Here is a 15383-nt window from a genome sequence, read left to right as displayed (position 1 = left end):
TCTATACAGCTGACATTCACTGTTTGCAAAGATCCACCGCACCCAGCCATGCAGAAACCAGTGTATTTGCAGCTACAGCAGGTCACAACACAAGTGAAATGAGCATGGCACCTCAAGGGCTCGTATCAGGACCAGACATGCAAACCCTTCATGTCCAGCCACATGCCATTTCACCTGTCACGTTTTCGACTGTGGGAACTTTATGGGGCACAGTGCTTGGATCAGCAGCAGCTGTGCGGATACCTGGTGGAGTTAACTGAGGCAATGCGCACTTGTGCACTGAGTGGAGAAGTCCATGGTGTTGATGAGCTCAACCTTGTATCAGTTGCTCAATCACATTAGCTCCACCATGAGAGTCTGGCCAATCTCATGGGGAGTCACATGCAGCATCACCCACAGCAGATATAAGAGCAGCATGAATTCCTGAAAAGAGAACAAGGCTCACTCAGTAGCCTGGAGCATTCGTTCAGAGTATGAGCACTGTCCTCCATGGAATACATGAGGAGCTGCGTATCCATAACAGAACGTTCTCGCAAAACAGATGCTGGAATGGATGACTGCTGCACCCCAGCAGCCCACCTCATCTAACCATCCAGAAAGCCAACCCAGGATTGAAGAGGTTGCAGAGGAGGATGATGACAATGGGGTTCTGCATTCGTTGCTCCCAATGCGGTCTCCTCTACATTGGAGAGACCAAACGTAAACTGGGCGACCGCTTTACAGAACACCTGCGGTCTGTCCGCAAGAATGACCCAAACCTCCCTGTTGCTTGCCATTTTAACACTCCACCCTGCTCTCTTGCCCACATGTCTGTCCTTGGCTTGCTGCATTGTTCCAGTGAAGCCCAACGCAAACTGGAGGAACAGCACCTCATCTTCCGGCTAGGCACTTTACAGCCTTCCAGACTGAATTCAACAACTTTAGGTCTTGAACTCCCTCCTCCATCCTCACCCCCTTTCTGTTTCTTCCGCCTTCCTTTTGTTTTTTCCAATAATTTATATAGATTTTTCTTTTCCCACCTATTTCCATTATTTTTAAATCTTTTATGCCCCCCCACCCCCACTAGAGCTATACCTTGAGTGCCCTACAATCCATTTTTAATTAGCACACTCATTTAGATAATATCACCAACTTCAACACCTCTGTGTTCTTTTGTTCTTTTGTCTGTGATATCTTTTGATTATCTGCTCCTATCATTGTTTGCTTGTCCCTACAACCACACCACCCCCCTCCACTTCTCGCCCCCCCCCCCCCCAACCTTAAACCAGCTTATATTTCACCCCTCTCCTTGGATTCACCTAGTACTGTTGAAGGGTCATGAGGACTTGAAACGTCAACTCTTTTCTTCTCCCCTGATGCTGCCAGACCTGCTGAGTTTTTCCAGGTAATTCTGTTTTTGTTTAGGATGATGACAATGTTGGAAATGCAGATTCCTTTAAAAATAAATGAGGACAAGCTTCAGAGTGAATTGAGAGCAGGTGATGCTCATTGAAGCCTACAATTAAGAGCTGGGCTTTTCCTCAGTAACTGGGTTTGCTTCTGGGCAGGGAAAAGATCCAGAAGGGTGCAGTGGAAATTGTATTTTTTGTACTGAACTACAGTTTAACAATAAAACAATTGTGATTCACCAAATATCTTTTGTTGCTTGATTTGGTAAATGGATATCTACCTATTAAACAGATGAGAGTGCTGAGAACAGTTCTGCACCCTCATTTTCCGTGGCTTCCCTGGCTCCTCTGCCAGACCCCTCGACTATGTTACATGTTCCAGTGACCATGGTTGCCCTTGCAGAATTGCAGTTCCCCAATGTGTGTCTGCATCAGGTACCTGCACAAGGAGGCTGACCACAACACTCCTCCAATTTTTATCACATGGCTGACTGGGAATCTCTCCAGCTCTTACTGCTTACCATTGACTTATGTTGGAAGGATTTATAAGTTGATACTCAGCCTTTTCGGTTGAGTTATGAACACACCTTCCTTGGCCATCAAGTCCTAGAGTAGGATTTTAACCCAGAGCTTATGGCTCAGAGGCAGGGATGGTCTCACTGTGCCACAAGACATCCAACATGATGCTCCTCAATGCCTTACAGATAGAGAGGTGAGCAGACTGCCTCCACCTCCTCTGAGGCAACACCAGGGGCAACACAAAGGAGTGTTCAGGCTAGAAAAGAGCCACGCCATTTCAATCACTGACGGGTTCACGTGGTGTTATAGCTCATATTGTTAAATGTGCCTTTCCATTTTCTGTAAATACACTATATAAATCAGAGGATGGATGTATTGGGCTATACTTGCTAAGTGGTGCATACATTAACTGGGTAAACTTAGAACTCCGTGATCTTATGAGTGTCACTGAAGATTGGGGCCAGAAGTCCAACCCTCAGTCACCTGACAGTTGTGAAAGGTGAAGTCATGCATTTCCATCATAGTCAAGTTCAGTGCTCAGTGAAATTTACACTGCTGATAACAGTCAACCATGGGGTGTGGGTGTCACTGGCCAGCCCAGCATTTATTGCCCATCCTTAATTGCTTTTGCAAAGGTGATGGCGAGGCACCATCTTAAACTATTGTCATCTATGTGTTGTAGGTGTACCCACGGAGGTGTTAGAAAGAGAGTTCCTGGCTTATGATCTAGCGACATTGAAGAAACAGGGATATAGATCCAGGTCAGGATATTGTGTGGCTTGGAGGGGACCTTGACAGTAATGGCATTCCCATGCATCTGCTGCCATTGTCCTTCTCGGTGGTAGAGGTTGCAGGTATGGAAGTTGCTGTCAAAAGAGCCTCAGTGAGTTGCTGCCATGAATCTTAAAGATGGAACGCACTGCTGTCATAATGCATCGATGTTGGAGGGAGACAATGTTTAGGGTGCAAAATGGGGCACCAATTAAGCAGAGTGCTTTGTCTTGGATGGTGTCAAGCTTCCTGAGTGTTGTTGGAGTTGCACTCATTCAGGCAAGTGGAGAGTATTCCATCACGCTCCTGACTTGTGCCTTGTAGATGGTGAAAAGGCTTTGGAGAATGAGGAGTTGAGTTACTTAGATCAGAATTCCAAGCCTCTGACCTGCTCTTGTAGCCAAAATATTGAAATGGTTGGCCAGTCCAGTCTTTGGTCAATGGTAACCCCCAGAATGTTGATAGTGGGGGATTCAGTGATAGCACTGACTTTGAATGTCAAGGGCAGATAGTTAGATTCTCTCATGTTGGAGATGGTCATTTGTGTGGTGCTAATGTTACTTTGTTATCTGGTCTTGAACTGCAGCATTTCTGTTGCTGTATCCATTATATGTGCATGCCCTGAGTCTGAACTGACACTGCAAAGGAGTATGCTTAACATAGGGGCAGGCCTCGGTTAGTGACTCGGTGACTTCTTCACTATGTATTTGACAGCCATTTGCAAGCCTCTCTGCCACAGAGCATCTCAAGGTCTGAATGCTGAAATATGAAGTAAAGGTTTATTCATTTTGCTGCCAGAGAGTCTCAAGAACACTTTTGGATTTTTTCTCTAATGGTGAAATTGGCATCGCCTGGAGGATGTGAGGTGGCAGTGTTATCAAAGGCACTCACCTAGCGATGGCTGGACAGCCATTTGCTTCCAAGGGTAGATCTGTATCCTCAATGTTGCTTAGCAGAAGTGGCTCTGTATTAGACCTTCCCTGTTGACTATGGCATCATATGCTGAGCCACCTCTCGGTATCCAGGTATGCCTCTCGTCATTTTCCCCATTTGTCCCCTTCATCCACCTGCTCTTCATCCTTGGTTACATCTTCAACTGAGGCAGATGGCTTCACCTCCTCCTCCACCTCCTCCTCCACCTCTTTGTCCAATGAACAGTCTACTTCACCAGGCTCTGGATCTTGAATCTGTGCACCCCTTCACTGTGCCATATTATGCAGCATGCAGTAGGCTGCCACTATCCTTGAAACTCGCAGGAAAGTATTGTAGTGTTCCTCCCAAGTGGTCACGGCATTCAAAATACATTTTTAAAAAGCCAATGGTGTGCTTGATAAGTGCACTGGTCTGAAGGTGACTGCTGTTATAATGCTGAAGAAAAGTTATATTGGACTTGTAACATTAACTCCGTTTTTCTCTCCACAGATGCTGCCAGACTTGCTGCGTTTGCCCAGCACTTTCTGTTTTTATTTCCAGCACTTGCAGTATTTTGCTTCTATTTTAGTCCTCAATGGGTAGCCTTTGACATCCAGTAGCCAGCCACAGACCTGGGGTCTAGCTCAAAAAAGTGCAGCGCGTTTGACTCCCTTAGGGTGAAAGAATCATAGCAGCTTCCAGGAAATCATGCGTAGACATAGAGGAAAATCTTATTATGGTCACACACAAACTGTGTGTTGATGAAATGTAAAGACTTTCTATTCATATATCTGTGCACCTCCTGTGATCATTCTTTGATGGCAATGTATGTGCAATCTATCACACCTTGCACCTGTGGAAAAGCAGCTATTGACACAAACCCTATTGCTCTTTGGATCTGAGACTCCACATCTCTGGGAAAATTAATGTGCTCCCTACCTTAGCGAAAAGGCTATTGGTTACTGATGTTACTGTAGGTGGCCGATTGTGAGATGCCACGGAGGTCTGCAGCAGAATCCTAGAAGGATCCAGCTGCATAAAAATTGAGGGTTAGGATAACTTTCACTGCAATTGGCAGGACTGTTATTTGAGGTGCAAAGTCTCCCTCCAACATGGTGCAGATTTCTTTGACCATTTCCCAAGATATTCTAAGCGTTGCGCTGCCTTTCAGTTATTTCGAAGAAACTATACCTATTTCGCTATACCCTTTGCTCAGGGTCGTATCTCACCCTCCTCCTTGCTGTTCTGACTGGGGCCTCTGCCATCTCATAGATAAAAACAAAAAAACTGCGGATGCTGGAAATCCAAAACAAAAACAGAATTACCTGGAAAAACTCAGCAGGTCTGGCAGCATCGGCGGAGAAGAAAAGAGTTGACGTTTCGAGTCCTCATGACCCTTCGACAGAACTTGAGTTCGAGTCCAGGAAAGAGCTGAAATATAAGCTGGTTTAAGGTGTGTGTGTGGGGGGCGGAGAGATAGAGAGACAGAGAGGTGGAGGGGGTTGGTGTGGTTGTAGGGACAAACAAGCAGTGATAGAAGCAGATCATCAAAAGATGTCAACGACAATAGTACAATAGAACACATAGGTGTTAAAGTTAAAGTTGGTGATATTATCTAAACGAATGTGCTAATTAAGAATGGATGGTAGGGCACTCAAGGTATAGCTCTAGTGGGTTTTTTTTAATAATGGAAATAGGTGGGAAAAGGAAAATCTTTATAATTTATTGGAAAAAAAAGAAGGGGGGAAACAGAAAGGGGGTGGGGATGGGGGAGGGAGCTCATGACCTAAAGTTGTTGAATTCAATATTCAGTCCGGAAGGCTGTAAAGTCCCTAGTCGGAAGATGAGGTGTTGTTCCTCCAGTTTGCGTTGGGCTTCACTGGAACAATGCAGCAAGCCAAGGACAGACATGTGGGCAAGAGAGCAGGGTGGAGTGTTAAAATGGCAAGCGACAGGGAGGTTTGGGTCATTCTTGCGGACAGACCGCAGGTGTTCTGCAAAGCGGTCGCCCAGCTTACGTTTGGTCTCTCCAATGTAGAGGAGACCACATTGGGAGAATCACATTGTGGTCTCCTCTACATTGGAGAGACCAAACGTAAGATGGGCGACTGCTTTGCAGAACACCTGCGGTCTGTCCGCAAAAATGACCCAAACCTCCCTGTCGCTTGCCATTTTAACACTCCACCCTGCTCTCTTGCCCACATGTCTGTCCTTGGCTTGCTGCATTGTTCCAGTGAAGCCCAACGCAAACTGGAGGAACAACACCTCATCTTCCGACTAGGGACTTTACAGCCTTCCGGACTGAATATTGAATTCAACAACTTTAGGTCATGAGCTCCCTCCCCCATCCCCACCCCCTTTCTGTTTCCCCCTTCTTTTTTTTTCCAATAAATTATAAAGATTTTCCTTTTCCCACCTATTTCCATTATTCAAAAAAAAAACCCACTAGAGCTATACCTTGAGTGCCCTACCATCCATTCTTAATTAGCACATTCGTTTAGATAATATCACCAACTTTAACTTTAACACCTATGTGTTCTATTGTACTATTGTCGTTGACATCTTTTGATGATCTGCTTCTATCACTGCTTGTTTGTCCCTACAACCACACCAACCCCCTCCACCTCTCTGTCTCTCTATCTCTCCGCCCCCCACACACACACCTTAAACCAGCTTATATTTCAGCTCTTTCCTGGACTCGAACTCAAGTTCTGTCGAAGGGTCATGAGGACTCGAAATGTCAACTCTTTTCTTCTCCGCCGATGCTGCCAGACCTGCTGAGTTTTTCCAGGTAATTCTGTTTTTGCTCTGCCATCTCATGCCTGGTTACCACGGCTCTAGCCTCAGGCTGCTGCCACCATCTTTCCTCTACATGCCGTGTGTGAGGGTCCTGCACCCATTTCTTCAACCTTCCTTCCTCATGGACAAAATTCTGTACACCCAGAAAAACTGACAGTCTGAAATGTCACCCTCTTGTCTTATGAGGCAAGGAATGAAGAGGAGTTCACGCAAATCTTTATCAGCCATCCCACCCTCCTCTTCCCTGAGGTCATATAGCAGCCTCTATCTCAGAGGCAAATTCAGCTTTAAATCTGATACCTCACACAGCTCGATATAAGGCTTAGAATTCTTTATCTCAGGCCTTCAGAGCTGCCCACGTCTCCAATGCCAAGTCGTGGAACACACACAGCAATTTTTTCACCTTCTGACAGTGAAAATCACAACTTCCTGTTCTCTTCCATTTGTTTCAATAGCCTGACTGATTCATAAATGGCCCGTGTGTGCCTTATGCCCCATCCTCTTTCACACAGTATTGGAAATGCTGAGAGCAGAGGTGGGACTTCCGAATCAGGGTCCTGCCCGTCATATTGAACCCAGTCTCCCCGACTCCATGAAAATCCAACGTCCTTTTTGATTTTGTTGTAAAATCCTATGTCATAATGTGATCTTTGAACTGAATGTTATTGTAGATTAACATTTCTCTCAACATCTGTAACTGAGTCAGTTTGGGTAGGGGAGAGGAAATTGGTAAGACAGTAGCTGAGAGGCATCTTGGCCCAGTGAAATGATTTTAAATTGGAAAACAACTATCATATCAGTTGATAAAGCTTTGAATTGCACTATACATGAAAAACAAAGGCAAGCATTGAAAATATATAATTTAAGGTGCTTCTTTAAATACGTCTCCATATATAGTGTAAAAGTGTCAGCCTTGCCACAATGGCAGTGTTCTTGCATTAGAGTCAGAGAGTCACAGGTTCAAGGCATACTCCAGGGGTTGAACACACAATGTAGCCAACCACATCAGAGCAGTATTTAAGGATGAGTTGCTAAAGCGAGGCAACATCTGCTGTTTCAGGTGGATGTGAAATATCTCACAGTACCATTAAAAGAAAAGCTTGGGAATTCTCCTGTTGTCCTGGCCAGCATTTACCCTTCAAATAATAGTAATTGTAGATTCGGGGTTAAATTGGTTAATCCCTGAAAACAGATGAGGGGACTGCGATGTACAATTAACCTACACCCATTCAGTGGAATGTAGGCAGCACACCAACTTTGTGGCAGCTTGTCATTCCGACGATTTCTGCATGCAATCAGTGCTGCTTGCACTGTTCATTTGTTTAATCTATCAGCACGGGGTCCAATTTGGTTAATTACTAGCGCTATTCAAAGTTAGCCCGCATTACTAAAAGTTAGCCCGCAGCTTTTAAAGAGAAGGTGCATTATGGTTGCTGGAGTTGCAAGATCATTGGGAATTGTGTGCTGTGCAACAATCGACAATGGCTGACCATGGCAGATGATGTGCACCAAGGTTTTCGGATGCTGCACTGGAAGTCTTGGTGTAAGTGGTCAAACGGCGGAGAGATGTTCTGTATCCTCAGGGGGGCCGGGGGTCCTCCAGACACATGTTCAGAAAGCAATATCAAGAGATAGTGGGAGATCAATACCAGGACTTTAGATCCAAGAACATAGATGCAGTGCAGGAGGAAGTTTAATGATAGCACACTAATACTCAAGGTCAGCAAATGCATCTTTAAATGCCATATCCTGTCAACTGCATCACTGGCCTCAGTCACAATTCAATTCATCACACCTCCATCACTCCCTTACCAACAATGTCTATCAGTCAGGAATCATAACTAACTAATTTGTGTGCTTCATCTCACCCTCAAAACCTTAGCACTGTTGCAAGCCTTGTTCCCATGTCTCACAGCTTGCACACACTACCAGCTATTCAAACATGACGGCCACATTACCAACACAGCTTGCACAACACACACTGGCAAACTTCCCTCTTTTTCAGGATAAAGTGACATACAACAAGACATGGCAGGAACTAAATACTGGAGCAGAAGTGTACCTGCATGCTCTAACCCCTATGGTGCTGACCATTATATGGGAAGGGCCTTTGCTGATACTGTGGCCACCAGTGCAACTGAATCAATTGAAGGTGAGGATATCTTCATACCTAATCCTCCCCCTCACTTCCCACGTCTCCCTTATCCCACAATCTCTTCTGACAGAGAAACTGCTAATGATGTAAGCATGCATTTCTTTCTTGTGTGGTGTATTGGTTTATTAGAATAGATATGCTAACAAATGATATAGACTATGATGTATCTGTGACATCAAAAGATGCTAGAGACTTGGTACAAAAGACAGGCAGCATTCAGGGGAGATGTGCCTACTCAGCAACTCACGGTGTATATAGTGCACATAGTGTAAATAAACCTGTTTGCAATAACCACCTGAGTCAGGCTACAATCCCTCTTCATAGGATACATGACCTAGCATGTCCGTAAAACAATTTTTCCCTCTCCCATCACCACAATCCTATCCTTTGTATCTTTCCTTTCATATTGCAACTTACTCAGGCAGTCAGGAAGAGCTAGATACCTCAAATATGAAGACACAAATAAGAACAATAGAACATATGACTGTTCCTCTATCACTCAATTTTGCTGTCACAGCCACCAGCTCAAATACTGACACTGTGCATAACTTAAGAGGACAGGATAGAGGTGGGATCTGCATGTGGCGAGACATTGAGCACGAATGCACTGCAGCCAGGAAAAAATAGTGCAGATACCAGCTAGAAAGTGATGGCACATATTAGTTCTGCTGCAGAGGGCTCAGATGATGACTTTAATAGGTCAATACTGAAGAAGGCTATTAAGTTTACACACACAAATGCTTGGTATACTGGGAAGCTTGCCAGAAAGCCTGCCTTTAATTCCAAAGTGCATGGAGTAGTCCTGCACCAACTTGGCATAGAGCTTAGAGCTCATCCTTTCTGGCATGGAACAGGTGGCTACCTCCAGCAGTTGTAGAAGCAGCCATGGTGCAATGTCTGGTTGCAAGCAGTCCTCGACTTTATGATGTCCGAGTTATGACAAATGGCACTTACCGATGTTTATAAATTGGTACCCTGTTTTGACTTTCCCACGTTGGTATCAACTTTAAGACGCCACACCAGCAAACAAATTCAAACATTCATACGTGCACATTGACATTCTGCATCTCCCTGACTCAAGACACTCAGTTGCTGTTCTGCAGCCATTTTTCTTTGTGAATTCTTGTGTTTCCAAACTTTTTCTTAAAATTTGGCATTCCTTTGCCATAATAATGGCAGAAAAGCGAAAATCCGATGCAAATGCTGTTTCTTCTTTTAACAAACGTGGAACAATTACTATGGAAACAAAATTGCAAATAATTAAGAGGTCCAAAAAAGGTAAGATGCACACTGAAATTGGTAGAGCTTTGGATATCCTCCGAACGACTATCATGACCATCCTGAAAAACAAGCTAATAATTGAGGAACATGTTAAGGGCTCGGCTCCTATGCAATCAACTGTGGTAACTAAGTAGCGTGTTGGGCTTATTGCTCAGTTGAGAAACTGTTAATCATTTGGCTGCAGGACCAAAATCAATGCTATGCTCCTATGAGTTTAGGCATAATTCAGGAAAAGGCTAGGAGCCTTTATGTGGATCTTAAAAAACAACAGGGGGAGAGTTGTAATGCTGAGCCTTTCAATGCAAGTAGGTGATGGTTTATGCGTTTTAGAGCCAGGGCCAATTTGCATAATCTCAAGGTCTCAGGTGAAGCTGCCAATTCTGATGAGGAGTTCTTTTCCTAAACATTGGCTGAAATCATTGAAGAGGGTGAGGATTGTGCTCAGCAAGTTTTTAATGTTGATGAAACTGGGCTCTTTTGAAAAAAACAATGCCATCGAGAAGCTACATTGCCAAAGAGGAGAAATCCATGCCAGGGGACAAAGGTGCCAAAGATAGGCACACTCTTTTGCTCAGTGCCAATGCTGCAGATGACTTTAAACTTAAACCTTTGCTTGTATACCATTTGGAAAACCCCAGGGCTTTCAAAGGATATTCTAAGGCATTTCTCCCAGTGATATGGAAATCCAATCATAAGGTCTGGGTTTAATAAGAACATTTTTGAGGATTGGTTTAATCATCATTTTGTGCCAAGTGTCAGGGATCATTACAGCAAAATCAATCTTGCATTTAAAGCATTGTTAACCCTTGAAAATGTTCCTAGTCATCCAACCATCCTTGATGACATGCATCCTGACGTCAAAGTGGTGTTTCTGCCTCCCAACACCACCTCATTGTTGCAACCCATGGACCAGGGGGTAATTGCATCCTTCAAGGCCTACTTTCTTAGGCGCACATTTGCCCAGGCCATCAGGGCAACAGAGAAGGAAGGTGAACCAACTCTGAAGGAATTCTGGAAGGACTTCAAGATTTACCATGCAGTTAAGAACATTGATGAGGTATGGAATGAAGTCAAACAATCAGGTTTGAATGGTGTTTGGAGAAAATTGTGTCCTGAGTTTGTGTCTAACTTCCAAGGCTTTATAGACACTGTTGAAGAGATGACCAAAAATGTTGGTGAAATGGGCAAAGAATTCAACTTAAGCATTGCATCAGAGGATGTTGGTAAGTTGCTGGCATTGCATTCTGAAGAATTAAATAATGAGAACTTCATTGAATTGGAACAGCAGAAAATGGCAGAGGAAGAAGAAGATGCACCCACTGTTGAAGAGACTCCTCCTCATGAAGCCTTGACAACACAAGCGTTGGCTGAGGCATTTCAATATTTGGAACCTGCCATGTCCCTGTTTGAGGAATATGACCCCAACATTGAATGCAGAGGATCAGTGAATAGGGACATATACAACATGTACAGCTGTTACAGAGAAATTTAGACGGAAAAGAGGAGAACATCTGTCCAAACTTCCTTGGACTTTTTCTTTAAGAAAGCAGGCAAGGCTCCAGAGAAACCTGCAGCCAAGAATCCTGAGAAGACTCCAGCCAAGAATCCTTCAAAATGTCCAACCAGGAGCCCTTCAGGAAGTTCAGCAAAGTCACCTCAAAGAAGTCCTTCCAAATCACCTCAAAAACCCTGAAAACCTCACCCAGTCAGACCCACCCATGAGTCCAGGAATGCTGAAGACAAGGTATGTAAAAAAAAGAGGCTTTAAAATTTACCTATGCTTTTTAGATCATTTGTAGGTAGGGGTAATGTACAGTGTACAGTACAGTACTATACTATATTTCTATATATTTTTAACTTATTATGTGGTTTTATGCCATTAAGATTGCTATTTACAACATAACTACATTAATGTTGCTATATTACTGGTCTATAATTGATTGAGTACAAAATTCGGGGTTATTTTACGAAAATAGGGTATCAGGCCTTGGTTCAAGAACCAAACCCCGCCCCCCCATTTGTAACATTGTTTTTATGGGAAAATTGGTACCGAGTTATGATGTTTCGACTTAAGACGCAGTTTTCAGGAAGAAATTTTGTCGTAAGTCCTGGGACTGCCTGTACTGATGTTAGCTTCCATTGCTGAACAAGCAACGTCCATTCAATGTGTGAGGGCTGCAGTGGAATCCCAGATTGCTGTCATGGATGATCAGATTGCTACCATTATAGCTTTGGATACTTGTGTGCAAATTGGCTTCTAGGGCATTACAGCAACCTGTTCCCTAATAGATCTGCTTCTTTAAGACCCTCTGCAGATAAGGGGTGGGATCCTTCGGCCCCTTCCATCGACAGGATTTTCCCGTCCCGCTAAAGCCAACAGAGATTTGAATGGCTCCCCACATCTAGTGGGAAAACCTGCCACAACGTGGCCAGAAAATCACAGCCCAGACTTCCTTCTGAGAGCCTTGTTTCATCACCATCACCCCACCCCCCCGCCTCCCCCAAACCACAGCTTCCACCCTCGCCATCTTGTTTATATTCTAGCAGCTTGATCTGCTCTGTTCATTCTCCCAGTCATGCTCATTGCCATCAGAAAAACTTCCTAGTCTAGGCATATGTGGGAACAACTCATCAATGCAGAAGCTTTTAAGTCATCACATGCCTGAAAGCACCCAAAGCGAATTGAATTGAAGCAACTGCAACTAACAACTAACCTGTAAATAGTTGATGATATCTTTAAATAGTGCTGGAGACATGGGCAGGGTGAATTCTGCAGCTGAACACGCGTTCAGCTATGCAAATTTAAGAGAGGATACAGGTTAATGCCATTAGATCAATGTTACACACTGATTGATGTCATGATCTGCCTACTGTACATATTTCCGAGAACATTAGGTGTGTGCCACTAATCCCTTTACCAATATGGCATCCAGCACACTGTGCCCCAGAAGTGTGTACATATGACCCGAACACCATTTTGGAACTTTAAGGAGCTTTGTAGCACCCAAAAACCCAATTTTGCCCCTAGCATCAGTCCTTCCTGTTTGTGATTCTTGGTTGGGTTTCAAAATTTCCTACATAACAATATTGACCGCAAAAGTACTTGCGTAGCTGGAAGTTGTGAAAGCCACTCTATAAATGAAAGGTTATTTCAATTTTAAACCTTTACAAAACACACTTGAATACAAAAGATGTGTCCAACAGATGATATAAGTACAGCATCATCTTCAAATCCAGTCACATCAACAAGAACGCAACTGAACAACTGTATTACTTTTGAGAAAATAACTTGAAAACTAGCTAAACTTAGGACATGGCTTGAATAAGAATGTCTCTGAATCTCTGAACTTTTACTCATAATTGTTTGGATTATCTATACCACTTCCTTACAATTAAAGTCTTGTATCATTGCCAAGAATTGGTTTTACCTCATTCTAATGAACTGCTCAACCCTGTCACGCCTGTTGCATTTAGTTATTTTGTTTCCCTCCATATGCAATCACACATTTAATTTGCAGTTTGTCTTTGATTTGTGGACACTTGACGTAATGTGGTGCCAGGGACAAAGGAGCTGGGACATTGCCTCAGGAAACCATGAGGCAGGATGTGCGGGTAATAATACCCATGGAGCATCTTAAGTTTAATGCCTGAACTACAATCTCTCTCAATGGTTTCTTGATGTTCTTGTTGAGTGTATTTGAAGATGATGCTTTACTTATATTATCTGTTGGACACATCTTTTGTGTTCAAATATGTTTTGTAAAAGTTTTAAATAGAAATAACCTTGCATTTATAGAGTGCTTTTCACAACTTCACAAAAACTGATGAGCCATATCGATAATTTCTGAGTTAGCTAATCACGAGCAGCATATTACAATTGGCTTCAATACTCCAGACAGGGAGAAAACACAATATCAGTTGAGCTTCCTACGGCTGATTGCTACATAATAGCACTGGTTGCTAAGTATGGATGTTGTGAATATTGGACCAGCATCAGCTCTTCTGCCTCCCGTGATCAAATAACTTCCAAATGCTTGCTGCCTAGACCCAAACAGAAAGATTGATCACAGATTGCTACTGGAGTATTGCCAGAATCCATGCATAAATTGCTTTCAGGATTGGAGGGAACAAAATGGGAGAAGCAGAAAATATATATAGGTAGGGCCAAAAACCTTTAGATACTTTGGTGGATTTCTGCCATAGATTTGGTAGAAATCCGGGGGAACTGCTGCAAATGAGAAGACTGGGTTTTAGCCTCAAGTTGCATTTTTGTGAATCACCTCATGGGGATAGTCAAGAGCTCGGTATGTCTGGGGTTCCTGGTCTTTGCTCCATAGTATAGATCAGCTGCAGCATCATCACAGGCACATTTGGTATCGCTAGGTGCACCTTATCACAACTGGTGCAACTTATCTGAGCTGCCAAAGAGGACATTTTGGTTCAATATTTTTGAAGCAGCATCATTGATACTATTTGCCTATTCCCTCCTCCTCCAAGGCCAACAACTTGTGTTTCAAGGGTCTTTAGCTGGGGCTCCACATATTTGGCCCCACGCCAACAAACACTCACACTTTGAGGCCAGTCCCTTGACTCTACAAATTCAGAGGAGTCAGCAGAAAAGCTGTGCAGCGCATGCAATCCTGCCATAACTGTGCAGATCATTGCTATGGCACAACGGGTGGTAAATGCTGAACTGCTCACATCCCAAAGGGAAACTTGAAATAGCTGCCACAACTGTTTTGCAATTTGTATTTTTATTTCGAGATGCATGCCTTGAATTTAGTAGTAACAAGACCACCGAGTATTAGAGGATTTTTACGAAACTTAATTAAACATTTATTAACAGAAGAAATAATTTTAAGACATACATAAGTCTAGAAATTACTAATATAATAACTCCTAAATCCCCTCATTAATCTAGCTCCAAGTTACACCTCCATTAAGGCAACAGTAAAATAACATAGATTTCAATAGAAACATGCAAAGCACACTGGGCAGTGATATTTAAAATGAATTCTCTTAGCTTCAGTTCCTGGAGACAGCAGGTTGGTACATAGAGGCTGGAGGCTTTTCACACTTGTTGGATCTTAGAATGCCTTCTTCCTTACACATAACCTTACCTCATTTATACATGTTTCTCCCTTGTTAATGTAAATCCCATTGTTCCAATATGTCTTTGCAACTTTACTTTTTCCATAATATAAATCTTTCATAATACTCATATTATCAAAAATCTTTGGGGAAAATAAACACACTGTTTGGCTTAGCCTCTTATGGCTGGGTGTTACACCTTACTACCTCTTTGAAATTCACTACTCTGGTTTATCTAAAAATGCAAATGTTTTTCACACCTCACATTCTAAAACTTCAGCCATGTTTACGTATTTAGCATTTTAAACCTAGTTTCCTTCTGATTCATCATAGCACCCAGACCAGTTGTCTAAAATTCAGTCAAAACCCACACACACACCTACACACAGAGAAACCAATCCAAACCCAACTATTAACCTAGCTTCACAATAAATTACAATAACACTGTGAAAATTATTATATTTTCA

The 15383-nt window shown here is 43.1% G+C and overlaps 1 protein-coding gene across 7 annotated transcripts in view; it reads left to right on the top strand.

Moving 5' to 3' along the window:
• The window catches only part of LOC121277310 (coiled-coil domain-containing protein 192-like), a 149074-nt gene that overhangs the window by 107044 nt on the left and 26647 nt on the right, over window positions 1-15383 (top strand). Inside the window, exon 7 of one of the 7 annotated variants that reach the window (XM_041186607.1) lies at window positions 8395-8538. The exons of 5 other annotated variants lie outside the window; for them this stretch is intronic. In XM_041186607.1, the coding sequence (XP_041042541.1) occupies window positions 8395-8399 (5 nt within the window). In that variant the 3' untranslated portion in view covers window positions 8400-8538. Of the gene's footprint in view, window positions 1-4100; window positions 4228-8394; window positions 8539-15383 lie in introns of those variants that run through there. One more of the 7 variants, XM_041186606.1, reaches the window with a different exon arrangement.

The sequence above is a fragment of the Carcharodon carcharias genome, chromosome 4, assembly GCF_017639515.1.
Source record: "Carcharodon carcharias isolate sCarCar2 chromosome 4, sCarCar2.pri, whole genome shotgun sequence".
In the NCBI taxonomy this organism is placed as follows: domain Eukaryota; kingdom Metazoa; phylum Chordata; class Chondrichthyes; order Lamniformes; family Lamnidae; genus Carcharodon; species Carcharodon carcharias.
This window is presented reverse-complemented; position numbering and strand designations above follow the sequence as displayed.